This window comes from Patagioenas fasciata, chromosome 5 (assembly GCF_037038585.1).
Source record: "Patagioenas fasciata isolate bPatFas1 chromosome 5, bPatFas1.hap1, whole genome shotgun sequence".
Taxonomy (NCBI): Eukaryota; Metazoa; Chordata; class Aves; order Columbiformes; family Columbidae; genus Patagioenas; species Patagioenas fasciata.
The window spans coordinates 494,459-522,323 of record NC_092524.1 but is presented as its reverse complement, the minus strand read 5'-3'; the positions used below and the strand labels follow the sequence as shown (position 1 = coordinate 522,323).

General features: G+C 63.0%; 3 protein-coding genes across 6 annotated transcripts; 2 read left to right on the top strand and 1 right to left on the bottom strand.

Moving 5' to 3' along the window:
* Nucleotides 1-1,686: 1,686 nt before the first annotated feature.
* RIC8A (RIC8 guanine nucleotide exchange factor A) lies at nt 1,687-15,036 on the bottom strand. Of its 4 annotated transcripts, none has more exons than XM_071808660.1 (11): nt 15,015-15,036; nt 12,862-13,024; nt 11,023-11,070; nt 9,025-9,639; nt 8,554-8,648; nt 7,540-7,690; nt 6,859-6,954; nt 6,445-6,589; nt 6,124-6,268; nt 5,133-5,252; nt 1,687-4,437 (listed from the first exon to the last, which is right to left on the bottom strand). In XM_071808660.1, the coding sequence occupies exons 2-11, from the start codon at nt 12,946-12,948 to the stop codon at nt 4,317-4,319; spliced, it is 1,623 nt and encodes a 540-aa protein (XP_071664761.1). In that variant the 5' UTR covers nt 12,949-13,024; nt 15,015-15,036; the 3' UTR covers nt 1,687-4,316. The 4 variants fall into 4 exon arrangements, with proteins under 4 accessions (XP_071664761.1, XP_065695287.1, XP_065695286.1 ...); XM_065839215.2 differs by lacking the exon at nt 15,015-15,036 and adding an exon at nt 14,090-14,264; XM_065839214.2 differs by lacking the exon at nt 15,015-15,036 and adding an exon at nt 14,046-14,068.
* Nucleotides 14,316-17,212, top strand: BET1L (Bet1 golgi vesicular membrane trafficking protein like). Its single transcript, XM_065839217.2, has 4 exons — nt 14,316-14,469; nt 14,814-14,905; nt 15,617-15,673; nt 16,334-17,212. The coding sequence occupies exons 1-4, from the start codon at nt 14,451-14,453 to the stop codon at nt 16,499-16,501; spliced, it is 336 nt and encodes a 111-aa protein (XP_065695289.1). The 5' UTR covers nt 14,316-14,450; the 3' UTR covers nt 16,502-17,212.
* A 660-nt stretch (nt 17,213-17,872) lies between these two features.
* Nucleotides 17,873-24,098, top strand: VPS51 (VPS51 subunit of GARP complex). The gene is made up of 10 exons (XM_065840031.2): nt 17,873-18,094; nt 18,446-18,575; nt 18,667-18,813; nt 19,406-19,628; nt 20,180-20,924; nt 21,663-21,881; nt 22,555-22,776; nt 23,121-23,242; nt 23,523-23,610; nt 23,711-24,098. Exons 1-10 carry the CDS (start codon nt 17,903-17,905, stop codon nt 23,969-23,971), a joined length of 2,349 nt encoding a protein of 782 aa, XP_065696103.1. The 5' UTR covers nt 17,873-17,902; the 3' UTR covers nt 23,972-24,098.
* The last annotated feature ends 3,767 nt before the right edge of the window (nt 24,099-27,865 follow it).

The following is a 27,865-nucleotide window of genomic DNA, read 5'->3' as shown; positions in this document are numbered from 1 at the left end:
TCATCGCCTCATTCCGGCGCCCGCTGGGACTCCCCTCCCTGGCTCCAGCTGTCACCCACCGCACACCGTTCCACCGCGTCCAGCCACCGGGAGCGGCCAAGAGCTCGTGGGCTCGCGCCAGCGGGTCAGACAAGCCAGGCGGTGCGGGTGCCATTGGGGTCTCCCTCTTCTTGAGCCGCACGGCCGCTCCGCAGGGACTCGGCCACCGTCCTCCCGCTGCCGCAGACCTGTCGAGGTGATTCTGCAGGTGCAATCTGTGCGAGTCGGGCGAGTGCTGTCCCCAGGGGCTGTCCCCAGGGGCTGTCCCCGCTCCTGCTCAGGAACGCCGGCCCATGCTGCTGGAAGAGTTTCAAATCACTACAGTGTTAATTATTTCATAATAAAAAGAGTTCTAATTCTTTTGCCGCTGTCACCTGAGGGTTTTTCTGTAAACCTCACACCTTCCCTTGAGTTTGAACACATTCTGTCCCCAGCAGCGCTCCTTTCGCAGGCCTGACCGCGTACCCAGAGCTCTGCCAGGGCAGCGCTAGAGCCCCAAAACACCGTCTGGTGGCTGTTGACAGGATCGGCAGCATTTGGACCCAAACTCTTGCGCTGTGACCCGGCTCTGGGGACGCATGCACAGCCCCACGAACGCTGCGAACACCGAGTTCGGTGCGCGGTGTCCTGGCCGTGGCCTCCACGGAAGGTTGGAACGAGTTCCCGCTCGGAGCAGATGTTTGTCCGAACGCGCAGTCCCGGCACAGCGGCACCGGCAGCGCCGGACCGCGCCAGGGCAGCAGCGGGCTGCGTTCCCGCTCTGCAGCGCGCCAGGAGCTCCTGGCACGGTGCTTCGCGGTGTCGTTAACCTGCACCGTTCACAACCCCGCTCCCGGTCCGGCCCCCGCGCCGGGGTTACCGGAGCGCAGCCGCTCGGTTGCAAGACACAGGTTTAAGCATGACCGAAAATGTAAATACGACAAGACGGGGAGCACTGCATTAAAAATACGCGCCCCGCTTTTCCTCGTGCATGGAAAGCCTCAGAGAGCTGTGACGGCTGAAAGAGATCAGAGGTTTGCGCTTTCACGTTGGGTTTCTTTGCAAATTACTTGAAAAAAACAATAAAAAGAAGGGAGAGCGATGCCCTTGGCCTGCAAAGCCCAGCTGCGGCCCGCTGGGGCTGCGCTGCTGTTAGCGGGCCAGGTTCACACACAAACCGCGCACCCCTGGGAGAGCCGGGAGCTTTAATCACTGCTGCTAGAGAACTGCGAACTCCTGAAGCACCGAGCTGCGCAGAGCAAACCGCAGCTGCTCAGGAAGCGGCACCAACCCCGAGCGCCCAGGCAGAACCTGCAGAGCCCCGCAGCCCCCGCAGCGCCGGAGCCAGAGCCCAGCGGACAGCGCCAACCCCAAGCGCCCGCAGAGCGGACACGGAGCAGCGCTGGGAGCAGCGCGCGGGAGGCCCGGGGTCGCGCCAGGACTGTTTGCAATGCTCAAGAGCTGTCACCTCGGCACGCTCCGTCCCCTCACACACGGTCCTGGTGCAGGGAAAGGTTCTGGCTTAGCCTCAGGAGAATGCTGCAGCTTTACCTCCCAAATAAAACTGCAAAGTCCAGGGTGAGGGAGCAGAACCACGAGCTAGTCAGAGAAAACCAGTATTTCCTTACTTGCTCGGAGCTCTCAGGTTGGAGGAACCACTGCCACGCGCCGTTTGTCAGGTTTTCTTTATTCTAGCATCACTTTTGCATTCCTACTTGTGACAGCAAGTTCTGGAACTCTGGTACATGAGACAGACTGGTGGATTGTCTTTAGAACAACTTCCTTTAAAAAGAGAAACCAAAGACAGGACAGCTCTAAAGCCGCAGCGCAGGACGGGGCCCCGGGCGGCGGTGCAGCGGGGGCGGCCGGGGCAGGGGCAGCAGCGCAGATGGCGGCTTTTCCTTCGGAAAGCGCTGGATGGGGAACGGCTGACACCAAGAGGTGAGCTCTGCGGCGCCGGGAACGCCGCTCAGCGCAGGGACGGACCACGGCGCTCCCGGCCGGCACCGCCGCGCTCCTGCCGCGGCCACCGAACGCGGGGCTGCCCGGGCTGCGCTGGGTGTCCACGCACACACCTGCTCCTGCGCACACACCCACGCCGGGTGTGCACAGACACCCCCGCGCTCACACCCACACCGGGAGAGCACAGACAGCCCTGTGCTCACACCCACACTCTGGGGGTGCACAGACAGCCCTGCGCTCACACCCACACTCTGGGGGTGCACAGACACCCCCGCGCTCACACCCACACTCTGGGGGTGCACAGACACCCCCGCGCTCACACCCACACTCTGGGGGTGCACAGACACCCCTGTGCTCACACCCACACTCTGGGGGTGCACAGACACCCCTGTGCTCACACCCACACTCTGGGGGTGCACAGACACCCCCGCGCTCACACCCACACTCTGGGGGTGCACAGACACCCCCGTGCTCACACCCACACTCTGGGGGTGCACAGACACCCCCGTGCTCACACCCACACTCTGGGGGTGCACAGACACCCCCGTGCTCACACCCACACCGGGAGAGCACAGACACCCCTGTGCTCACACCCACACTCTGGGGGTGCACAGACACCCCCGTGCTCACACCCACACTCTGGGGGTGCACAGACACCCCCGTGCTCACGCCCACACTCTGGGGGTGCACAGACACCCCCGCGCTCACGCCCATACTCTGGGGGTGCACAGACACCCCTGTGCTCACGCCCACACTCTGGGGGTGCACAGACAGCCCTGCGCTCACACCCACACTCTGGGGGTGCACAGACAGCCCTGCGCTCACACCCACACTCTGGGGGTGCACAGACACCCCCGTGCTCACACCCACACTCTGGGGGTGCACAGACACCCCCGCGCTCACGCCCACACTCTGGGGGTGCACAGACACCCCTGTGCTCACGCCCACACTCTGGGGGTGCACAGACAGCCCTGTGCTCACACCCACACTCTGGGGGTGCACAGACACCCCTGTGCTCACACCCACACTCTGGGGATGCACAGACACCCCCATGCTCACACCCACACTCTGGGGGTGCACAGACACCCCTGTGCTCACACCCACACTCTGGGGGTGCACAGACACCCCTGTGCTCACACCCATACTCTGGGGGTGCACAGACACCCCTGTGCTCACACCCACACTCTGGGGATGCACAGACACCCCTGTGCTCACACCCACACTCTGGGGGTGCACAGACACCCCTGTGCTCACACCCACACTCTGGGGATGCACAGACACCCCCATGCTCACACCCACACTCTGGGGATGCACAGACACCCCCATGCTCACACCCACACTCTGGGGATGCACAGACACCCCTGTGCTCACACCCACACTCTGGGGATGCACAGACACCCCTGTGCTCACACCCACACTCTGGGGGTGCACAGACACCCCTGTGCTCACACCCACACTCTGGGGGTGCACAGACATCCCCGTGCTCACACCCACACCCCGTGTTTGGGCCGACAGGCAGCTCAGACGCACACCTGCTGATGGAACGGTCGCACTGTGCGTGTAACTGTTGGACTCTATGATCTCAGAGGTCTTTCCAACCCAAATGACCGCAGGACTCCGTGCCCAGGCTCCGCGGGCTCTGCTCCCCCAGAACTGCCCTCGGGAACCGCTCGCAGCCCCTCTGCCGTCCCCCCTTCCACCCGTGTCCCGGGGAGCAGCTCCCCCACCCGCGCCCACGCTGCTGTCGGCACACAGGAGATGCTCACAGGTTACTGATCCCCGACGGCGGGACGGAAAGATCCTCCCACCCACCCTTCTCCCCACATACCATGTATTAAAAAACAAATCCTACTGCGAAGTCCTGGAAGCAATGTGGGGGATGAAATGTTGCGGCTGCTGGCAGGAGACGCGGCGGGGGAGCCGGGCCATGGAGAGACCGGAAGGAGCGGTGGCTGGGGGGCTGGTGGAAGCAGGAGGTGTTTCTGTCCCTGGGGGGCTGGTGGAGGCAGGAGGTGTTTCTGTCCCTGGGGCTGGTGGAAGCAGGAGGTGTTTCTGTCCCTGGGGGGCTGGTGGAGGCAGGAGGTGTTTCTGTCCCTGGGGCTGGTGGAAGCAGGAGGTGTTTCTGTCCCTGGGGCTGGCGGAGGCAGGAGTGTTCCCAGTCCTGGCTGTGGTGCTCCCAGAGGCAGGAGGTGTTCCCGGTCCTGGCTGTGGTGCTCCCAGAGGCAGGAGGTGTCCCTGCTCCGCGCTGGGTGCTGCCCCCCAAGAGCCCTGGCCCAGCACCAGACCCGGGTGCAGCTCCAGTTCTGGGGGTGCGGGGTGCTCCCCAGCGCTCGCGGTCAGTCCAGGCCCAGGTCCGAGTCGGAGGACGACCTCTCGTCGGCCATGTCGCGGAGGGCGTTCTCCATGGGGGCCAGGGTGCCGCTCGGCGTGATGCCCATGGGCTGGATGACTTGCTCCCTGCAACACACGTTGGCAGCTGACAGCGCAGGAACAGACACGCGGCAGCAGAAACTCGGGGCCGGTGGAAACCACCCGAGGCAGCTCAGAACAGCCCAGGCCACCACCAAGGGTCCCTTTCAGAAGTGGGGGACAGTTCTGGCCCTAAGCCCTCCCACACACCGAGGCGATGGCTGGAAGCACAACCCACGAACGTTGCCACTCTCAGGTTCCCTGGAACGGGCCCAGGTTTAGGGCCCTGCTCTGTGTTTTCAGAGGAAAACCGGCGCTGGCAGCGTTCCTCCAGCACACACAGTAAACGCGCTGCCTTCTCCCGCCCACCCTCAGGGTGCTCCAAACTCAGCTGCTGGTCTCGGGGCTCCTCTGTGGCACCTATTAATGATGCACAAAAGAGCAAGCACTCCTGCAGGGAAAGGACCCAGTGGCACTGGTGCCATCTGTCCCCACATCGCTGCTTCCAACCGAGCAGCTGTGCCAGAACAGCGGCTGCTGCTCCTGCCATTGCACCGAAGAGCTGCGCGGGGCTTGCTCTGCCTTCCCCCCAGCTGAAGGCACCATGTCCCCTCGTGTCTCCCCCACTCTCTTTTACAGCATTGGGGCTAGCGGTGGCCTCGGGAATCCCCTCAGAGACAGGACTGTGACAACGTAGATCACGGACACGCAGGTGCTAATGCAAACACAGAGTTTTCTAGTACCTGGACAACTTGTCAAACATGTTGACTAACTTCATGGCTTCATATTCCTTCTGCTCTTCAGTCATCCCTTCCATGGGGTTGGGCAGCTTCTCCTCGACACGACCCGTCACAGGGTTAATGCTGCAAGAAGAACAGCGATGGAGGCAAGGGAGGGAGGTCAACCAGAGGGGTGTGGAAGGGCTGTTTAAAAACCTCCCTCGCCTCCGCCGAGCAGAGAACACAGCGGCACGGCAGCCGTCGCTGCTGCTCATCTCCTCAGCCCCAAGCGCCACCGCGGTGCACGCGGTGCTTCCGACCTTTCTGTACGTCCCACGCACAACCACCCCCTCTACACACCCCCCCGTCCCTCTGGTGTGAGCGGCATCCCCATCCTACCTAACCCGCCACGCAGCTCTGAACCAGGAGCACAGGGCAGACAACACCTCTTCCCCTCCTTAAGCCAGGGGGCAAAAAGCTAACACAGGGGAAAAAAGGGCAAACACCAACCTGCAGACCACATTGAACAGGATGGCAGAAAGCAGGGGACTCGCACCCCTCACCTCACAAGAGGCATAAAACATAAATTACAGACACCCCGCTCGGGCACACCGCGACCGCAGACGCGCCGCTCGGGCACACCGCGACCGCAGACGCGCCGCTCACGCACACCGCGATTGCAGATGTGCTGCTCGCGCACACCACACGTGGGTCTGGTGCTGAGCGGGCCCTGCGTGAAGGAACCCGCGGGCTCCGGGGCCGTGCCCAGCTCCAGGGACCGAACGCACGCTCCGGTGCCGCTGCACCGCGAGCCGCTCAGCGCGGAGACGTTTCACCGAGGAACCGGCAGGGGTGGGAACACAAGGGCAAAGCGGAGGGTGAAGCTGCTGAGCAACACGGAAGGAAACGTGGTTGTGCAAGAGCAGGAGAAGGGGGATGGCGGGGAGGAGGATGAAGAAAGGGCAGAGCTGCAGTGGGATGAAGGTGCAGGAAGAGGGGGAGCAGAGTTCTTTACTTGGCCTTTGCCTCTTTGTACTCCTCGGTGTCCGTGTCTTCGTCTTCCGAGTACTCGCCCTCCTCCCGGCCGCCAGCCATGAGGCCTCGCGCCGCCAGCAGCCCGGCCGCGTTCCCGTAGCCCGTGTACTTCACAAACCGCGACACTGCCGGGACAAGGGGAGACACCGCCCTGTGCCTCCCTCCTGCCCCTCCAGCCACAGACACAGAAATGCCAGCGCTGCTTCACCTCAGAGGGAGCGAAGGGACAAGCTCCTCTCGGCTGCAGCGTCACCCAGCCCACACTCCCTCCTGTCCCCGAGCCCCAGGCCCCGCAGCTCACCGCTCTCCTTGCAGAGCACGAAGAGGAACTCTGCGGCGCAGTGCTTCACGTCGGTGTCGATGTGGGTCATCAGACGCACCAGCTTGTTGCGCAGCGAGTTCCCCACCTCCGGCCGGTTCCGCACGTCCCGCAGCGGCGGCAGCACCTGCGAGGACAGAGCGAGCGGTGACCGGTGGAGCTGGGACAGCACCGGCGGGTCAGACAGGGGAAAATGTCCCTTTGTTTTACAAATCAGCTAAAACTGATAATCCACAGAGTGTGAGAGATGTGGAAAAAATGCTGTGGGTACCAAGGGCCTCAACCAACGTATATGAGAAGCTGGCAGAGGGGTGTGTGTGGAGGACGGCACTAGCGGGGCGGTTGCTGCCCCTCTCCCAGCAGCGTCACTCGGCTGCGGGCTGACGCACCACGCACCTTGGCCTTGAGGAACTTCCTGGTCTGGCGGTGGACGCGGGCGCTCTCGGTCAGCAGGTTCAGCACTGGGGTCAGGCTCTCCTTCAGCTTGTGGCCCTGCGGAAGCGCCCACAGGACGAACAGCACGTCAGACGCGCTGGGCTCAGCCTGCCCGGCTTGTGGTGGAGAACGTGAGCACCGCCCACCAGAGAAACAGATGGAGACCGAAGCTCTGAGGCTCTGCCGCAGGAACTCGGCGCTGCACCAGCCCTCCTGGCCCTGCTCTCTGGCTCGGCAGCGCTGGAAATACTTGTGCGGGGCACCCAGAGCAGAGAGCTGCTGTGGTAAAATTCAGAGGCCCTTTGGAGTGACCCCAGGGACTGAAAACCACAGACAGCTTGAAAACAATGCAAATTCCGGCTTCCAGAAGCCACCACCAGGTCACTCTGGAGGGAAGCAGAGCACGGATATTTCCAGCACCCGGCTAACCCCTGCTCCACTGCTCTCACCACCGCTGCGCAGCCCCCAAAGCAAGGACCCAGTCACCTTCCCACTCAACTCCGGTTTGGTCCCACTGACCACAGGCTTTGCCTCTTTTACAAAGTGTGGCTCCCACACAGGGCTCTCCGAGCCGGCCGTGCCTCGCTGCTGCCCCGCGGCGCTGGGCTCCCCCGGCCCACCCGGCTCCTGCAGCCCGCTCACCCTGTCCAGGCGCCGCTCCAGGAAGCCCAGCAGGACGCTGACCGCGTCCATGTTGACGCCCATGTACTCCAGCGAGCCCGGCCGCACCTTGGGGGTCAGCAGCACATCCAGACACTTCAGGGGCAGGTTGCCCAGGAGGTTAACGGTGTGACTGAACACGGAAAAGAGACGCGAACGCAGGGTCACCCATCTTTGCTCAGTTCTTCAGCTCTCCAAAAATGAAAGTTCATGACCGACTTCCAAGAGCATGAGGACCCTGAGCTCCAAGCTGTCCTTGGGTTGCACCCCAAGCTCCTCACGCCACTGAAGGGAATAAATTAAACTGCTCTTCGGGTTGTTGAACTACTCACTGGGAGTGCAAAGGGACTTTGGTGACACTGAGAAACCCTGGATCTTGACACAGAGGCCAAGCAGGACCACTCTGGGTGGCCAAAGGTCCTTCTCCAGGTTCTCCTCCTGCATCTCTCCTCCTCCCTTTGCGGCCAATGCAACGCATTGCTTGGGATTCCCCTGACTACAGTTTTCTCGGGGACAGGACGGTGTCACCAGCTCCCAGCTGCCACCCCTGGACCAGCAGTGCTCAGCAGGGTGACACAGGCAATTTCTCGGCATGGCTCCAGGGACACACAGTTAATAGGGCCAGCCAGGGGCTCTTCAATTGCAGCACCACACACCTGCTCTGGCAAGCTGCCCACCGCAGCAGGTGGCACGGGGAGGCCTGACACGGGACACTGAGTGCGGCCCCCGCGTCGGGCAGGCTGGAGAAAGCACGTCCTCCCGCGGGCCGGGGACGGTGGCATTGCCACACGCGATGTCACCGCGGCGAGCAGGGCTGTCCCCGAGCTCTGGCAGGGCAGGAACCCGCAGGCCCAACCAGAGTCACCTGCTTGTCACCAGTGACCCCAGCAGCCACCAAAAGCAGAGATGTCAATGCCGAGGTCAGGCAGGACCTGCCTCCCAGAGACCTCAGGGCTGCGTGTGGCGGAGATGACGACCCGGTTGTCGAGCACAGACCTGTGGAACTCCTCCGTGCGCTCCTCTCCGTCAGCACGGATCATCAGGCAGTGCCGCAGCAGGGCACCCAGGTGCCGGTACAGAGCTGCGTCTTCCTGGCCCCAAAACAGAACATGAAAACCCGCATCAGGAAAGGGGCTTCTCCCCTTCCCAGAGCCCGCTGCCCACAGCCCAGCCCCCCTCCGGCAGCCCGGAGCCGGCAGCTCTTGTTTACATGGCAGTGAATCGTGTCAGTGAGACGGAACAATACCCAACCTTCACATTTTAATGCTCTGAAAGTCTTAAGGGTTAATAATGCATCACTCAGGCAGGGCGCTAGGGAGGAAGGTCTGGACGCGAGGCTCTTGCTACACACACCCAGGGCTGCACGAGGGCCCATACGTGACATGAGGAAACTCAAGCGGAGGAGAAAACCAGCAGCCAAACCTCAGCCAGCGACACGCGAATGGGGTGGGACAGCCCAGAGCTCACCTCGTCCACCTCCCTCTTGCTGGAATCAAAGGTGATGTTGAAGAGCACCTTCAGGATCTCCATGGCTCGCTCCGTCTCCTGCCGAGGCAAGGGTGGGAGAAGCGCCTCCTCGGTGGCGACCTCGTAGGGGTCCAGCCACTTCACGCCAAGGGTCAGCTCCAGGGTGTCCGTCATGAGGCCGATGCCCCTGAGCTCCTGCGCCAGCTGCTGGCGCACATCCACCCTCAGGGCTGTCAGCAGGAACAGCAGCCGCAGGTCGAAGAACTTCATGTCGTGGGGAAGGCTCCTCTCGTTGTACAGCTTGACGCGCTCGGCCAGGCCCACCACCAAGCGGGCTTCGGCTGTCAGCTCCTGCGCCCTGGGGCTGCTGAACACGATGTTGCAGAGACACTTGAGGGATTCCAGGATCACATCCAAGTCCGGGACCTCCCGGATGAGCTCCTCGCAGTAATCAATGCCAGCGTGGCGGGAGAGGGTCCTCAGGCCCTCCTTGGTGGCAAAGGGCTCCAGGCAGTGCTTGTCGCGGGACAGGATGCGGATGCTTTCCAAGCAGGTGACCTGGCAGGACGGCTGCAGTTCTCTTTCCAGGAACTTGATCAGCAGCTGGGCCATTTTCTGTGCAGATGGGAACAAGCAATGCCTCACACGCCAGCGCGTCCCGGTGCTCCCCGCCTCCCTGCCACGCTCTGCCCGGGCAGACGCACGCGCTGTCCAGGGACGGGCCTGCGGGCGGCTCTGGGCCACGTCTGCGCTCGGGAGGCGTCCGGCGCCGGCCTCTGACCCTGACCCAGAACCAGCAAGGAGCAGAGAACAGCACCGCGGCGAGGCGGACCTCGCTGCACCGCTCTGCGTGACGCCGGATCAGAGCGCGTGTCTCCCCACACACCGCAGAGCGACCCCGGACTGCAAGGTTTGCTGCCACCAGGGCTAATTGGCTTAACAGCCTAACCAGTCACACTTCGTCATAATCAAAGGACTGAGGGAAGGAATGAAGCAAAACTGAAATTCAGTTCGTAACGTGAGGCTGGCAGGACTGAGCGAGCTGCAGCCTCCCCACAAACAGCCTTCGGAAGCAAGAAAGCGCAGTCACTGCTCTGCTCCTTCTGTGAGAGGAGACAGACACAGGAGTCAAAAGTACTCAAAATACCCAAAGCCCCTGAGTGACTCAGGTTAAAGAGACCTCAGAGCGTGTGCCCAGGGCTGAACCTGCAGAACGGAGCTCCAGGCACCAGCTGGCGATGCGGGGTTGGGATCCCCCAGCACGCAGCCCAAGGAGCGGAGCAGCCCCGGGCTGACCATCGCGGCCTGTGCAGCAGCTCAGCGCAAGGCAAAGAGCCCAGACTTGCGAGATCTGCTCCCTCGTGTCAGGCTGTACCTGGGACAACTTGCTGGAGCAGCACAGACACAAGAGGTCCCGTTCCGCACCCGGCTGCCTGGCACACCTGCTGTGCTAACACAGCTGTTAGTGCGATCAAACAAACCGGACCACGAGGTCCATCCAGCTGGAAAATAACCCAGGAAAAGAACAAGAGCTATTCTTTAGTTAGACCAGCCCACCAGCCATGTGCAGCCACGCAAAGGTCTGTGCTGGCAGGAAAGAACGGCGAGAGCACACAGAACAGGCAGGAGCGTTCCTGTCCCCGAGCCGCAGCTCACAGCGGCTGCAGGTCTGTGACACCCGGCCTGGCCCAGGGCAAACCGCGCACCCACAGAGCCCCGCCAGGACCCTGCGCCGCAGACACCGGATCACACCTCCCGTACACCCGTGGCTGGGACTGCACGCACCACAGAACCCACGGCGCCCCTAATGCCAGAAGGATGCTGGTCCTTACCCAAAGCCACCAGTGACCGAGGGAAAACTAGAGCCAGATCATTCCCTAACTAATTTAACAAAAACCACTCATTTCTTTCCCTGTAGGAGCTGCCACCACAAATCCCTGCTGGACACGAGTACAGAGTAGCGGCAGATTCACACATCCGAGTAAAGAGCGTGCCTACCTTCCTCTCCTCCCGCTCCTCATCGTCAAAGGTGAAGCACTGAGATTTCTGTGGGGGTAAATCAAAAACAAAACAAGTAAGAGGTTAAAAAGCCACAAAACTCTTTGTCCCAGGCAGGGAGGGCGGTTCGGGCAGAAGGCAGCACAGGACATGCCCCAAAAGCCAGCGCACCTCCCCAGGGACAGTCCCCAGCGGCACGGAGCGGGACTCGCAGGGCAGGGAGTGCCACGCTGCCCGCACAGCTCAGTGATACCTGTGTGTTTGCAACAAGCAGCAAAAGCTCCACGGGAACAAGACAAAGGAAAACTTTCCTGCCACAGAGGTTTTTGCTTCCGTCCTGCCTTTTCTTTCCAACACCGTTCCTGCTTGGGTGACGCGAGCTACGTGCTTCACCACCCGGGGAAGGGATCTGGTTTGGGCAGCACAGAGGGGCCGTGCCCCCGGCCTGCAGCGCTGCCCTGACCCAGCTCCCTGCTGTTCCGCACGTCCCCGCTTCTCTTTCATCCTCAAAGCACACTCGTGATGACCCCTGTCCGCTGCCCTTGGCCGCGGGCTCCGCGGGGAGGCTGGAATGCAGCCCACAGCTCTGCCCATCTGACAGACGGACTGTCCGTAAATCCCGCGGCAAAGCAGGCACTGCCCGCATCCAGCATCCCAGAACAGCCGGTAATGCCCTGCTCAGTGACACCAACAAGCCGTGCCCACGCACTGCCCCCCTTGGTATTTACTGTTCCATTTCCTGACCAAAAGAAAGTGCTGTCTCCTTGTTACTTGCTGACAATCCTGGTGGTTACTGAGGTCTCTTCCCACCAAAACGATTCTGTGATTCTGTGAAGTCACTGAGTCTCTCTGCAGTTCCATAATCCTCTTTGACTGCTCCATTTCTAGATGGGCTAGCAAAACCACTGGCGTTCTCACAAGTTTTGCACACTTGATACATGGACAAAGGATCCAGCTGGAGGAATTCCACAGGCAAGGTTGTGTTTGATGCCTCCAGCTGGTTACACGCCCAGCTCCGTTCCACTCGCAGACTGTCCAGCCCAGCTCTGCTGCAGGCGCTCTCAGTCCCGCACTGTCCCTAACAGCGGCTCCTGCTCTGCAACATCCCCGTTTCAAAAGCGGCTGCTGGGAAGTGGCGCACGCTCGTGCGAAATGCTCGCAGGCTCTCCCCGCTGGCTCCACACCTGCTCAGGGACAGTGCAGAACGAGCCGCGGAGATCCCCAGGGCAGCCCTGCGCCGGCGGGAGCCCTCCGAAGGAAACTTCCCTGACAACCAGAGTCTATTTCAAAAGGGATTTACCCCCCCAGACAATCTGTTGCTACTTTAAGGCTAGAAACACTTCCATCTCTGCTTCCCAAACATTCTTGTTTTGATATTCTATATTTGTTATTTACTGCTTACTGTCAACTTTCAGATTAGGCACCTGCATCAAATTCCAGCAGCCCAGCCCTGTTCACCTCTCCTGATCTTTTACTTGCAAATGACGATGAGCATTTCACCTGCAGCTCCTCCCCAGGCCTCCTTTTCGCTACCTCCAAACCTTGTCGAACATAAAAGTTCCTCCTACTCCGTCTTCACACTGAGGTTTATTTCCACACCAGGTTTTTCCTTGGGATCTGGATAATAATTTAAAGAAAGAAATCCCTTCTACGTGCTTTACTTCCAGTACTCAAAGAACCAATATAAATAGAGGCTGCTTAGCTGCTTCCTAGCAGAACATCAAGCAATAAATCATCTGCAAGCAGCAGATGCAGCCGTCTGCGGCGTTTCCACGGCAGTGACGCTCAGAGGAGACAGACCGGGCGGCACAGAAGCCCCGATGCGGCGACCTCACTCACCTGGCGGTTGTAGACCTGCAGCACCTCGAGCACCGTGTCCTGCTCCCCGCTCTCCACCGCGGCCACCACCGTCCTCAGCTCCATCATCGCCACGGCTCGGCTTCGGCGAGAGGTGAAAGCGGGAGGAGGGGGCGAGGGGCTGCCAGGGCTCCCAGTAACCGCTCTTCATGCGGAGATGGGCCAGGGAGGGAGCGCGGTGCGGAACGGAGAAAGGGCAAAAAACAAACAGAAAAATCCCCGAGTGAGGTTCTCACACTGTTGCATCAATAAAAGCAGAGCAGATGGATAACCCCAGTAAAACCAGCAGCCAGCTTCCCCTCTCTCCCTCTAATCCTCTTCTTCCTCTTTGCTTTTCAATGTTTAATACATGCCCTCCCAGCAAAGCACTGGGGAAAGCCTCCCCCCCCAGGCAGGGGATTAACACAGAGCAGATAACAGCAGCTCCCCGAAATAGCTCGCTGCCTCCTCCTCCCCGCTGCCCTGGTTTCTGTTACCACACAGGAGAAAATAAACACAAAATACCCAGAAACACTCCTGTGGGGTAAAAAGGGATGGATGGGAAAGCCAGCCAGCCAGGAGAGGATCCTCCTGGCCGCCCCGGGGCGGAGCCACTTTCGGAGGTGATGAAGAGGAAGAAATGGTCGGGTTTTGTCGCAGCGCCGGATCGGGCGGTGCAGCAGACCCGGCCCCGCAGCGCACCGGCGGTGACAACGCGCGGGTGGGGCCGCCGGGCGACCCGGCTCAATCACGGCCCCGTGATAACAATGTAAATGAGCAGATGTGCTCAAGGACACAGCTGACGGGATGGTTCGGGCGCGAGTAGAGTCGTGCAGGTCCACAGTGCTGGAAAGCAGCTCCTAACGGTGGAAGGGCAGCAAACCTGAGCACCTGTGTGAGCACGTACGTCTGTGCAGCCTCCGTGTGGCCACGCACCGTGTCCCGCACCGCGACCAAGCGCTGGCCAGACCTCGTTACAAAAGCCGTGCTGGCCCTGGGCCCCGCGCCGAGACCCCCAGGTCACCCCCGGCTAGGAGGCAGCCAGCTGTGCAGGCAGATGTGCTCCCCGGGCCCACGGCGGCCGGCCCCGGGGACAGACCGGGCAGGGCGCAGCGTGTCACGCTGCCCAGCTCTCCGCTCCCCCGGCCCCTCCTCGCACGGCCCTGGCCTTTCAAAACCCCTCTCACCCCTGTTTCGGCCCCAAAAGAGCCGGGCGAAGCGCCGGCGGTACCTGCGGCACGTCAGTCCCTCGGAGCGGGCCGGGGCCGCGGGCTGCGCTGCGCTGGAGCCCGGCCCGCCCGGCGGGAGCGGCGGGCGGAGGGAAAGGAAGGGAAGGGAAGCGGCGGCACCTTCCTCCCGGCCGCCCCGGCTTCCTGCCGCGCTTCCTGCCCGGCCGGCCCCCGGCGCTCCCGCCGCCCTGCGCTGCCGCGGGCCGGGCAGCGGGGCCGCGCTCAGCCCGGCAGCGCCCAGGGGTCCCGGGGGAGCAGCGGCCGCCCCCCGCCCGGCACGGGAACCGGCGGCCGCGGGAGGGGCCGCCGTGCGGAGGCGGGGACCCGGGCGGCTCCGCCCGGCCAGGCGGGGCCGGGGCCGCCATGGCGGAGTGGGGCCGAGGTGAGGCCGGGGAGCCCCGGGATGAGCCGCGGTCCGCTCGGTACCCGCAGCCCGGCCTGGGCGCGGCGCCCCGTGGTGCCGGGCGGGGGGCGGCCCGGTGCTGCCGGGGCTTCTGACCGTTCGGGGCACGTTCCGGGTGGTTTTGTCAGGCGGGGTCTGGGAGCGTTTGGTGGCGCAAACCCCGGCGAGGCCGCAGGTGCGCGGTGGCAGCTGAGCGCCGTGGGGCAGCGCCGGCGCACGCGGGACGGGGGACACGCGGGACCGTGCGCACGCGGGACGGGGCACACGCGGGACCGGGCACACGCGGGACAGGGCGCCGCTCACAGCCGCTCCTCTCTCCCCAGGGCAGGGGCCGGGGGCCGTGGAGGACGTGCTGGACGCGGAGAACCAGCGCATGGCGGACAGCCTGGCCAGCAAGGTCACCAGGCTGAAGTCGGTGAGCTGCCGGCGGCCGGGCCGTCGGGTACCGGGGCTGCTCGCGGGGCCTCGCAGGAGACGCACCCTGCGGTCAATACAGGCGCCGTCCACACGTTAGTGACTCCTACCTGTTGGTGATAGAATGGCAGACTGTGACCTGTGAACCGCCAGGGACGGCTGCACCAATGTCCGCTTTCCTTCTGAGGTTTAGTGACATCTTCTGATGGGAGTGATGTGGGTTTGGGGCTCTCAGCGAAGGAGTTTTAGGCACAGAGAATATAAAAGCTGCACAGAGGGGTATCGCTAAGCGCAACTCCTCGGGAAAAGCTCACAGTGCAAAGGCAGGTAGATTAGTTCTGAAAAGTACACGTCTGTATATGAGCGGTGTTCCTAAAGCTACTTTGCTCCTACTGACATGAGATACTTTGCATTAGAGCTTAACAGAACTCAGTGACTCACCCGGTAGAAGGGAAGATTCAATTCCTGCTGTCGTCCCTCTGTGTTTAAATGCTCCTGCCCTATATATGAAAGTTGCAGAACTGAAAAAGTTCAACAGCCTGAAAGCGCAGTGAGAATCCTGCTCCTCTACAGAGCAAGCCTGTGTCTGTCGGAGCCGGGGCTGCAGCGTCTTGCTTTTCTAATGGTGTTTCACATTTTACCAGCACTACGTGTATTAAAGGTTCTCTCTGTAGTAAAAATTAATACCTGTTTCCTCCCTGATGCTGTGCAGCTGGCTCTGGATATTGACAAGGACGCCGAGGAGCAGAACCGTTACCTGGATGGCATGGTAGGGAGCCAACGAGATGGAAAAGCGTGACCTGAACGGGGGAAGTTTAAAGTTCGCAGGCAAAGTTAAATCCCGGGGGCTGGTTGGCAAACTAGGGCGTGCAGCTAAACCTGTGTCCAGTGGACTTCTTGCTATATAAACATCAGATCCCAAGCAGCTGCTGGTGTCACTTTGTCCCAGTGTATCCAGCACCTGGAGAGGGGCTGTTGGACACACCTCAGAAACGCAGACCCGCACTGGGACCACAGAGCTGTTCCTCAGCCGCTCCGTGAGCTCCGCAGCGCTGTGTAAATCTGCCGGGCTCTTCACCGCGGCACTTGAAACGCGAGCTGCTGGCACGCCGCAGTTCACTGCCGTCTTGGGAAGGAGCAAAGCTGACGCTCTGGGTCTGCTCTGGTTCTTTGCCGCCATGTTCTGTGATCCTAACATACAACACCCGATAAAACCAGAACCGCTTCCCGAGCAATCTGCTGCTCAAGCGTTGGCTGCTGGTGGAGACTCACAGTGCGCTGGGGAAAGGCCAGAACAGCAGATTCCTGGGTTGCCTGCTGAGGCTTTTTAGGAGGAAAGTGTGGATGTTTCTAGCTCGGAAATGGGAGGCTCTTGAGGGATCTCTTCATCTGTTTGTAATGCCTCCATCTTCGTTTTCTTCCCCCTCAGGACTCGGATTTTCTGAGCGTGACCGGCCTGCTGAGCGGCAGCGTGAAGCGTTTCTCCACCATGACCCGCTCCGGGAGGGAGAACCGCAAGTTGCTCTGCTCTGTCTCAGCAGGACTGATTGTTGTTTTCTTCATCCTTTACTATCTCGTGTCCAGAGCAGGGACTTGAGTTGTTGTTCTGCAGGTTTTACGGAACAAAAAGACGATTGACAGGCTTGTTCAGCACCTTTGTCCGTCTGCCCTGTGATGGAGTCTCTGATGTTCCAGACAGACCTTTCAAATAGTGTTTCCTTCCCCCAGCTCCTTGTCAGTGTTGGGGCTGGGCTCAGACATCTCTCTATAAAACAAGGATGTTTGATTCAAAATGGATTTTCGTGTATAACACGATTTTGATGTTGTTAAATGCTTACGTCTTTATCTCTTGCCTTGTTGTCCGTGTTTTTAAGGGGCACTTTGGTGTTCTCTCCCTTGCTGATATTTGGTATCAGGCTTGTGAGATGGGGCCAACAGATCCAGAGACTTGTCAATACTTGGAAGTTTAATAAACCCTGTCCTTGGGCTATCCTGGGTCCAGATCTGTGCTGTCCTGTGTTCAGCTGCACCAAACTGCTACCAAAATACCGCCCTACCTGGATTAGGTGTCATCTTTTCCACATATGGAGAAAAACATGCAGGGAAGGCAAGTAGAAAGGAGGCAGCAGTGACTTCCCCTGCTTCTTCCTGCTGCTCTGGTCCAAACCCTTTCTGTTCAAAGAACGATGGGTGAACTGATGGACTTTGGTTTGATTTTCTGACAGGAGGCTGCTGAACAGCCTGGTCTTCGTAACAGTGGCGGGTTTGGTTTCCTTTTACTGCTGTAAATAAAGCTCTGGTTTTAGAACTTTTTGCTTAAGTGTTTTTTTCCTTGTGCTTGCGTGTTAGCAAGGGTAAATACCCGGATCAAGTCACTTGGTTGTTCTGCTTGGACTGTACAGAACCTGCTCCCTGGGAGCCCAATTCCAGCGCTGTCCTGAGGAGCAGACCGTCCTCGGTGACGCGGCCTGTGGGCTGGGAGCAGCCGCTCCTGGTGGCTCCGCAGGCTCCGCCGCTGCAGGAGGTGCTGTTGTCTCCGAACAAGCGACTCTCCGAAGCTGAGCTGCAGAGGAACTGTCTTTAGTACCTTTCTGTGTCGGTTTGGGTACTAAATAGTCCAACTGTCCATCAGGGTTTGATTTGCCTTTGCCTTTCTCTGCAGAGGAAACACCGCCTGACCCTTGGAATTCCCCGGTGTCCCCAGGCACCCCGGACCCGGTGGGGTCGTGTGGCCCCGTGGGGACGGGGACCCAGCCGGTGTTGTGTGGGAACGAGGAGAGGGACACCGGGGAGGCAGGGGGCAGGCGAACCGCGGGGACACGGGGCCAGGGCCGGGGTCGCACCGGCTGCTCCCACCTGTGTTTCCCTCGGGACCCGGCGGGACCAGCCCGGCCCCGACCGCCATGACGGGCAGCGCGGCCGGTTGCCGCGGAGACGGGCACTTCCGGCGGAAGTGACGGTGCGGGGCAGGGCCGGAAGCAGCGGAGGTGCCGGCGCGATGGCGGAGGCGGCGGGGAGCGGGGCCGGGGGCAGCCCCGAGCCTGGCACCGGCACCGGCGGCGGGTGGCGCCGGCCCCACGGGCCGCTCCAGCGCTACTACGGCCCGTCCGCGGCCGAGACGGCGGAGGCGGCCCCGGACCCCGCCGACATCAACGGGCCCCACTTCGACCCGGAGGTTTTCCTTAACAAGGTGACCTTTGACCCCGCAGCGACCTTTCCCCCCGGCCGTGACACCCCCGTAGGGGACAGTCGAGGGGTTGGGGGGCAGCTGAGGGTCCCAGGAGGGCCCCAGAGAGCAGAAGAAGGCTCTGGAGAGTCATTTCCAAATCTGGGGGTGCATTCAGGGGCTGGGGGGCAGTTCTGGCTCCCCAGGTGGTAGCTGGGGCTCCGAGGGGGCAGTTGGGGGTCCTGGGGGGACAGTCAGGGGCGTGAGGGCAGCTGAGGATCCCAGGAGGGCTGCGACGGGGGTTGAGGCTCTGGGGGGTAAATCTGGGGCCGTGCAGTGGGGCTGGGGGACAACTGTGCGACCGCTGCCCCCCAGGTGCGCAGCGAGTGTCCCCTGGGGCAGCTGCTGGCGCGCGAGGCCGCGCTGGGCCGGGAGATCCGCGCCCTGGACAGCGACATGCAGACGCTGCTCTATGAGAACTACAACAAGTTCATCTCCGCCACCGGTGAGCGCCCGCGGGGGAGCCTGGGGGCACGGGGGCTGTGGGGGGGTCTCGGGTGGGCAGGGGATCCAGGCGTCCGGCTACTTCTCCCCAGACACCATCCGGAAGATGAAGGTCGATTTCCGGCGCATGGAGGCGGAGATGGACGACCTGGCCGCCAACATGGCCGCGATCAGCACGTCCAGCGCCCGCGTCAGCGCCGCGCTGCAGGACCGGCACCGCCGCGGCGCACAGCTCGCCGGTACCGCACGGGGGCGCGGGGGCAGAGCTGGGGTTAGGGGGTAGATCTGGGGCTTGGGGGGGCGGATCCAGATGCTGGCCCCACCCACATTTACTAGCCCCACCCCACTGTCTGGCCACACCCACATTTGGTAGCCCCAACCCAATGTCTGCCTTGTCTACATCTGCTGGCCACGCCCCAATGTCTGGCCCCACCCACATATGATGGACACACCCACATGTGCCAGCCACACCCAAATATGCTGGACCCGCCCCTTTTCTAGCCACACCCGCATTTGCCAGCCTGCTTCCCCGACTGGCCACACCTACATTTGCCATCTCCCCCCCTCCCATTTGCCATCCTTGCCCCCTACCTGGCCCCACCCACATGGGGCAGCCACGCCCCCTGCCTGATCCCACCCACATTGGGCAGCCCCGCCCCCTGCCTGGCCCCACCCACATTGGGCAACCCTGCCCCCTGCCTGGCCCCACCCACATTGGGCAGCCCCACCCCATGCCTGGCCCCACCCATATTGGGCAGCCCCGCCCCTGCCTGGCCCCACCCACCCCTGCCAGCCCCGCCCCTCCATGGCCCCACCAACCCTCTCCCGCAGGGGTGCAGGCGCTGCTGCGGAAGCTGCAGTCTCTGGTGGAGGTGCCGGGGCGGCTGCGGCGCTGGGCGGCGCCGGGGGCAGAGCCTGCACGGGCCCTGCGCTGCCACGCCCGCGCCCGCGCCGTGCTGCGCCACTACCGCCACCTGCCCTCCTTCCGCGCCATCGAGGACGAGAGCCACGCCATCATGGCCGAGCTGGCCCAGCGCCTGCGCGCGCGCCTCCGGTGCGTTCACTCTGGGGCCTGCTGGTGACAGCTTAGGAGGGTGTTTCACTCTGGAGACTAATGGCAGCCATTCCAGTAAACAGCCTTCTTGGTGGGATGATGCTGGTTGTGCTGTGTTAACTCTGAAACCTACTGATGCCAGCTGCAGGAGAGAGCTTTTCAAGGGGTTGGGGTGTTAAATCTGGACCCTGATGATAACAGCCCCCAGGAGCATCCCAGGGAGGGGGTTTTTTACCCTGGAGCAGACTGACAGCCCCCCGGGAGCCACCCCTTGTGCAGAGCCCGCTTAGAGCGAGGAATAACTCTGGCTGCTGCTGAGGGCGTTTGCCAGGTTCTGTCACAGGGTTTTAGTGATTTTTTTTGTTCATTATTATTGTAAACTCTGAGCCTACCGACGGCCTTTGGTGAAGTATTGTTTTCCTCTTTGCTTTTTCAATTGCTGTTTACTCTGAAGCCTGCTGATGACTCTCATTGCTCATTTCCATTTTCCTGCTGTGCGGCTGTTAACCCTGCACCCCCTGCCACCGCCGGTAACCCCTGTTCCCCCCCAGGGATGAGACCCTGGAGCCCAAGGAGCTGAGTGAGTGCGTGGAGATGCTGCTGCAGCTGGAGGAGCCGCCCGAGGAGCTGTGCCAGGAGTTCCTCAGCCACGCCGGCGCCCGCCTGGAGGCCGAGCTGGCGGCGCTGGAGGCTGAGCTGCCCCCGGCCGACCCCCCCTCCAGCACGGCCACCACACCGCCCCCCGCCTCCGACATCCTGGACTTCGTGGACCGCGGCAGCTCGTCCTTCGTGGGCACGCTGTGCCTGCTGGCCACCTCCTACCGCAGCCTCTTCCAGGGCCACCCCTGCGCGGGGGGCGGCCGGCTGGAGAGCTTCGCCGCCGCGCTCACCAACCGCTACTTCCAGCTGCTGGAGCGGCGGCTGGCGCTGGAGCGCGGGCTGGGCGACACGTCGCTGCTGGTGCGGGCGCTGGACCGGTTCCACCGCCGCCTGCGCGCGCTGCTGCAGCTGCTGCCGGCCGCGGGCGCCGAGCCGGGCGCCGCGCTGGTGGCGCGGGCGGCGCGCGAGCGGGTGCAGCGGTACCTGCGCGCCCTGCAGACCTTCTTCCTGGGCTGCCTGGGGGACGTGCGCCAGGCGCTGGCCGCCCCCCGGCCCCCCGGCAAGGAGGGGCCCGGCCTGCCCGACCTGCTGGCCACGCTGGCCGCCTCAGTGCTGGGCCAGCTCAAGGCCGTGCTGGCCTACGTGCAGCTCTTCACTGCCCGCGACGTCGCCTTCGCCAGCCTGCCCTACTTCAAGGTGCGCTGGGGGTGCTTTGGGGGACCCTGGGGCAGTTTGGAGGTCCCTGGGGCGGTTTGGGGGGTCCCTGGGACAGTTTTGGGCTCTCTTGGATGGTTTGGGGGTCCTTGGGGCAGTTTTGGGCTCACTGGGGCAGTTTGGGGGGTTCCCTGGAGTGTTTTGGGGGGCTCCCTGGGGCAGTTTAATGCTGGGGGGGGGTGTTTGTTGCGTTCCCAGGGCTATTTTTGGGCCATGACCCCCTTTCCAGCACAGGGAGAGCTCTGCATGGCGGTGGTGCATGGGGGACTGGTGGTGGTTTGGGGGATCCCTGGGGCGGTTTGGGGGTCCATGGGGCAGCTTGGGGGTTCCCTGGGGCAGTTTGGGGGTTCCTTGGGCTGGTCTGGAGCTGGGGTGTCTGGTGGGTTCCTGGGGGTCACGGAACCATGACCCGCGTTGGGTACAGGGGGAGTTCTGCGTGGCGGCGGTGCGCGAGGGGCTGGTGGTGGTTTGGGGGTTCCCTGGGGCAGTTTGGGGGTTCCTTGGGCTGGTCTGGAGCTGTGGTCTGGTGGGTTCCCGGGGGTCGCTGGACCGTGACCCGCGTTGGGCGCAGGGGGAGTTCTGCGTGGCGGCGGTGCGCGAGGGGCTGGTGGTGGTTTGGGGGTTCCCTGGGGCAGTTTGGGGGTTCCTTGGGCTGGTTTGGAGCTGGGGGGTCTGTTCAGTTCCCGGGGGTCGCTGGACCATGACCCGCGTTGGGCGCAGGGGGAGTTCTGCGTGGCGGCGGTGCGCGAGGGGCTGGTGGTGGCCTTCCTGCGCTGGCTGTGCCGCACGGCGCGCGCCTTCGCCGAGAGCCCGCCCGAGCGGGGCGCCCCCGCCGCGCCCCCCGCCCTGCTGCTGCTGCTCGCCCGCCTCTGCCTGGACTACGAGGCCACCACCATCAGCTACGTCCTCACCCTCACCGACGAGCAGTTCCCCCCCCAGGTGAGCCCCACACTGCCCGGGGGACCCTGCCTGTCCCCAGGGGGTCACGAGGTGGCTCTGTGTCCCTTCAGGATGTGGTGATAGGTACTGTGGGGCATTGGGACCTTCCTTCTGTCGCTGTCCCCCAGAACTTCCCCCGGTGGACCCACAATGGTCTGATTGTCCCCAAAATGGCCCCAAGGGGACATCAAATGTCCCCAAGTTCCTCTGTGACCCAGTCAGGACGTCGTGGTGGAGGGGTGTGTGGAGGTTTGGGGATCTTCCTGCTGTCTTTGAGTGTCCCCAGATGTGGGGTGGGACACCAAAACATCCCCCAGCCCCTCCCTGTGGCCGTCCAGGATGTGACCCTGGGAGTGGCAGCGCACATGGAGGGTCCTCACCTGTGCCAGTGTCTCCCAGATGTCCCCAAGGGGCTTCTGCATGTCCCCAAGTCCCCTTGGATGCCCCAAGGATATGGGAAAGGCAGCAATGCTGCGTCGGGGCAGCCCAGGGAGTGTCCCATGTGTCCCCTGATGTCCCTGTGCCCTCAGGACATCCCGTGGTGGAGGCACAGGGGACATCCCCACGTGTCCCCACGTCCCTTGTAACCCCCGACCACGAGGCCAGTGGGGACAGGGCTGCGCGTGGAGCTGTGGGCAATGTCCCCACGTGTCCCCATGTCCCCTTTCCCCAGGACGGGGACCCGGCGGTGACGCCAGCGGCGGAGCTGTGCGCGGAGGCGCGGGCGGCGGCGCAGCGGCTGCTGGACCACTACGTGCAGGTGCAGGGGGCGGCCGTGGCCCAGATGCTGCGCAAGAGCGTGGAGACGCGCGACTGGCTGGGCACCGTGGAGCCCCGCAACGTGCGCGCCGTCATGAAGCGCGTGGTGGAGGACATCACCGCCATCGACGTCCAGGTGGGCGACCGGGGGGTCCCCAAGATGTCCCGGAGGGTCCCTGGAGAGGCCCTGAGGTCCCTGAAGGGGCTGGAGGGAATCCCCAAGGTCACCATAAGGTCCTTGAGGCTCTGGAGGTGGTGAGGTGGAGGTCCCTGGAGGGCCCCGCAGGGATCCTCGAGGTCCCCATGTGGTCCTTGAGCATCCCTGTGGCCCCAGAAGGGTGTGGGAGGGTCCCAGGGGCTCTGAGGGACCCTGGGTGGTTCAGAAGGTTCCCAGGGGATCTGAGGGACCCTGGGTGGTTTGGGGCGGGTCCCAGGGGGTTTTGGGGGCTCCGGGTCCCAGCAGCGGTTGTGGTGCCGCAGGTGGGGCAGCTGTTCGAGGAGGGCGTGCGGCGGGCGCAGAGCAGCGACTCCAGCCGACGCGCCTTCTCCGTCTACAGCAGCTCGCGGGCACCCGGGCGCTACGCCCCCAGCTACACCCCCAGGTCAGCCTGGCTCCCCAAACTGTCCCCTTATCCCCTGATGATCCCCATGGGCCTTGTGTCCCAGGATTGTCCCGTCTGTCTGTCCTGCGACCATCCCCGTGTTCCTGACTGTCCCCACACCCACGTTCTGTCATGTTCCTCTGTCTTTGCGTCCCCAAACCATCCGTGCATCCCGTGACCATCTGTGTCCCCGTGTCTCCTGACCGTCCCTGCCCTCTCCTCCCCTGGCTTTCTTGAGTCCTTGCCTGTCCCGTGTCCCTGACTGTCCTGGTGTCCCCAGTGCCCCCATGGACACCCACCTGCTCAGCAACATCCAGAAGCTCTTCTCCGAGCGCATCGACATCTTCAGCCCCGTCGAGTTCAACAAGGTGAGGCCAGGGGGACATCCCCATATCCCCAAGTGTCCCCAAGGTCCCTGAACTGCTCACCTCCCAGCTGTCTCGTGTCCCCGCTGTCCCCGTGGCGCAGGTGTCGGTGCTGACGGGGATCATCAAGATCAGCCTGAAGACGCTGCTGGAGTGCGTGCGGCTGCGCACGCTGGGCCGGTTCGGGCTGCAGCAGGTGCAGGTGGACGGGCACTACCTGCAGCTCTACCTCTGGCGCTTCGCGGCCGACGAGCGCGTGGTGCAGGGGCTGCTGGACGAGGTGGCCGCCAGCGCCGCGCACCGCTGCCTCGACCCCGTCCCCATGGAGCACAGTGTCGTCGAGCTCATCTGCGAGCGCGGGTAGGACGGGGGGGCGCGCCGCGGGGCGGGGCGTCACGCAGGGGACACGCGGGGACGTGGGACGTCTGCGTCACCCTGGGACACAGCCCAGGGGGGACACTTCTGGGAGGGGAATGTGTCTTGGGCCCTGTTATGTACCTGGGGACAGACCTGTACCCCGCAAATCCCCACGTGTACATGGGGACGCTCCGTGTGTCCTCCCCAACACAGCAACACACAAGGATGTCCCCTGTCCCCTCACTGGGTCACCCCGTGTCATCAGCCCCCTCCCTGAGCCATGGTGACACTCTACATTGTCCCCCCACCCCGGTGACACCCTCTATGTGTGCTGACACCCCATGTTGTCCCCACGGCCCCAGTGACACATTGTGTCATCCCCCCACCTCAGCGACATCCCCTCCTGCCTGGGAGCTCCCTGGGCACAGCCCTTTGTCACAATTGGGGACAATAAATAAAATATGTGTGAGCTGCACCTTGTGTCCTCTGCCTGTGCCTGGGGTGGGGAGGGACACAACGGGGACAGACAGCAGGGTCCCCAGGGGGTGGGGGTGTGCAGGGAGGTCACCGAGACACCTGGTACCAGTCACCTGTGTCCCCATGGGGCACCCCCTGCCAAACCCTCGCACCAGCACCCGAGGAGCGTCCGGCGCCCGTGAGCAGCTGGTGCCCCCGAGGGGGACAGGGACAGTGCCCGGGCTGGGGAGGGACGGGGCGTGTCTGGGGACTTGTGCACTTGCCGAGCGCCGGCCCTGGGGAGTGGGGCTCCCCGCTGCAGGCTGGGGCCTGGGGACAGACGGCACAGGTTTGTACCCAGAGGGACGTCCCCAAAAGCCTCAGTGGGCACAACAGAGCGCTGGGCAGCACCTGGGGACACAGCCCCGGGGACACCGATGCCAGTGTCACTGCCCACACGCGCCTGAGGCCACCGGAGGAGCCAGACTGGTCATCGCTGTCCCAGCCCCCCCAGGGTGACCGAACAGTCACTTTGTGCCTCTGGGGTGTCAAAGCTGAACGGCCCAGGCACCGTGAGCTGCCTGAACAGCTCGGCGGGACAGACAGACAGACGGACACGTTCAGGAGCAGCCCAGGGAAATGCGTGGTTTCCTTTCCCGTCCCTCGGGTCCGTGAGTGCGTGTGAGGCTGAGAAGCGCTGGGGCGAGGAACCCACAGCGTCTTGTCCTGGCAGTAAGGAGAAGAAAAATAAGACCTTCATTTATAAAGACAAATTACAGGAACGATCTTAAAGCATCATCTGGATTTTATTTAGAACTTAGATGTTCCCTCTAAAGAAACGAGATCTGCGGTAGTCTGGAAGGTGACGGGTGTCGTGGGCAGCGTGTGGTTGGTAAAACAGCTGCCAGGATCCTGGTTTCTCCGGTGTTTGTGTTTGTTGCTTTGCCAGAGGCGCTGGGCACGAGGAGCTGGAGCTCGTCCTGGGCGTTATGGGCAGCCAGGTCAAATCTCGTCACTTCAGGCCTCTGTCCGAACAACGCTCTGAAACAGAAAGCAGGAGCTGAGAGTGTGGCAGGACAGACCCCACACGCGTGCCCAGAGCAGCCGGAGTCGCGGCGGCACCCGAGCCGCACAGTGACGGAGGCACCTGAGCCACACAGCCACGGTGGCACCCGAGCCGCACAGTGACGGAGGCACCTGAGCCGCACAGCCACGGTGGCACCCGAGCCACACAGCCACAGTGGCACCCGAGCCGCACAGTGACGGTGGCATCCGAGCCGCACAGCAACGCTGTGACCCACGTGGGGACACGGGCTCCATCCCCCACCCGTGGAGCTTGAGCTCCACACATCACCCGGGGTCCCGTCCGTGGTCACCGGGAGCCGCTGCCACACGTGCCGGGGTCCTCCCGGCTGTCACCAGGACGTGTTCCCGGCTCCATCCCGATCGCACCGCTGCACCAGGGCTGCTCCTGCCCCGGAGGCCGCGGCTCCGCAGGTCCCAGTCTCCAGGAAAACCCCCGTGTTTGTTGTTGGGACCACCTGCTGTGCAACGAGCTCGCAGACCCTGTGCCGGTCACGGGGATGCTGCAGGGAAGGGACCTGCGTGCCCTTCGTGCGGGATGGGGTACCGGGCACGCCGGGCACTGCCGGGGATAACAAAGGGGTGGGTTACCAGCAGGCGGACGAGGGCGCGCAGGTGCTCAGGGGAAAGCTGGTCGATGCATTCCTTTAGCGAGGCCAGGGCGGCGCCGGTTGTGTTATCCGCTGCGTATTGAGCCATCGGGCCCGAGTGCAGCTGCTCGGCAGAGCCCTGGAGCAGCGTCCTGAGGAGGCTGGGGACGGTCCCGGGGGTCCCGGCTCCTGGGGACAGACGGTGGGTGAGGGACGGGCCCCGCTCTGAGCCGCTGCCGCCCGTTCACCCCCCGCAAACCACACCGAGGTTTTCCTGGCCGTGTTCTGAGCTCTGGGCTCTTCCAAAGCTCTCAGAGATGTGTTCCTGCGGGGCTGCTCTGGCACAGGTCCCTCCTGGCGAGCTGCCGCCTGCTCCCGGCCTCTCCTCCCGCAGCAGCCGCCCCCCGGGCACTGAGGCGTGTTGGGTTGGTTTTGCTCAGGGCCGGGTCCCCACGTCTGCTCCGGTCCCGGGCAGCGGCAGGACAGACCAGGACAGACGGATCAGCCCCGGTGCGGGTGCTGCGTGAGCCGCGCTGTCCCCACCCCAGCCCCGTCCGTGGGCGCGGGCCGGGCTGAGCGCTCGGGCGCTGCGCGGGCTCCCACCAACCGCCCCGTGTCCCCAGCAAAACGACCCCCGAGACCCCACAGCGGCCGCTGCGATGGGCGTTCTCCTGCAGGCCGGGTGCCTGAGTGTCCCTGTCACCCCGGCGGGACCCACGGGGACACGTCCCGCAGCAGGGACACAGCCTGTTCTCGAAAGCTTTAAAGAGGCGCCAGGCGCCTTTCAGCTGCTTCCCGGAGTCCCTTCCAGCAGGTTCTGAGGGACTCTGAGCAGTTTGAATACTTTCTGCAGGGGTTTAATGAGTTCGAGGTTATAAAAAAGTTAAAATCCTATTTTGTCAATCGGCAAAACTCACCGAGGGAGCTGCAGAGCAGCGCGGCGAGGAGCAGCGGAGCGGCGAGCTGCATGGCGGCCAGCTGCACCCCGTGCCGGCGGCCAGCGCGGCGCAGACGCCTGGGCGCGTATCATACAGGGGGTATTTATGTGGGGTGCACGCCTGGGGTGTTTGTTTATGTGGGGTGTACACCTGGGGTGTTTATTTATGTGTGGTGCACCTGGGGTGTTTATTCATGCGTGGTGCACCTGGGGATGGTGCTGTGCGGGGGGAGCGGGCCCAGCGGGTCACGCAGCTGCGCTGGGATGGATCCAGGCCCGTGTTTGGGGAGCGGGCGGATGAAAGCCGGGTGAGAGCCGGGTGCCCTGGCTGCCCTGCCCCGCGGGGCTGACGCTGGCGCTGGCGCTGGCACGGGCTGCGAGATCAGCACCACGAGCGGCTCTGGCAGAGGGTTCGGGTCCCTCAGCACTCGGGTTAAAGGTGGTGAAGAAGTGGGGGCCTGGAAGAGAAGAGGTCCCCCCGCTCCCCCCTGAGTGTGAAGCGCTTGTGCAGGGGTGCCCAGGGCCTCGAGGGACTACCTGGGATACGGTTCATTTTTAAATGGCTGTGAAGAACCACATACACAGTGAACACCTGCTGACCTTCCTCTAGGACGCTAGAAACGTATGATTCTCATCTTTTTATGGTGTGAAGTTGGTCATCTAGGTGACTATAACAGTGAAATATGAAATTATAACATAAAATTCCTTCCTCAGAAGTGCTGCTGTTGCTCTTCACGGCCGGACAGAGGGGCAGAGAGGGGCCGCGGGCCGGCTGAGCGTGCGGCGGAGCCCGGCGTCCTCTCCGGGCGGGCGGCACCAAACCCGACCGGGCGTC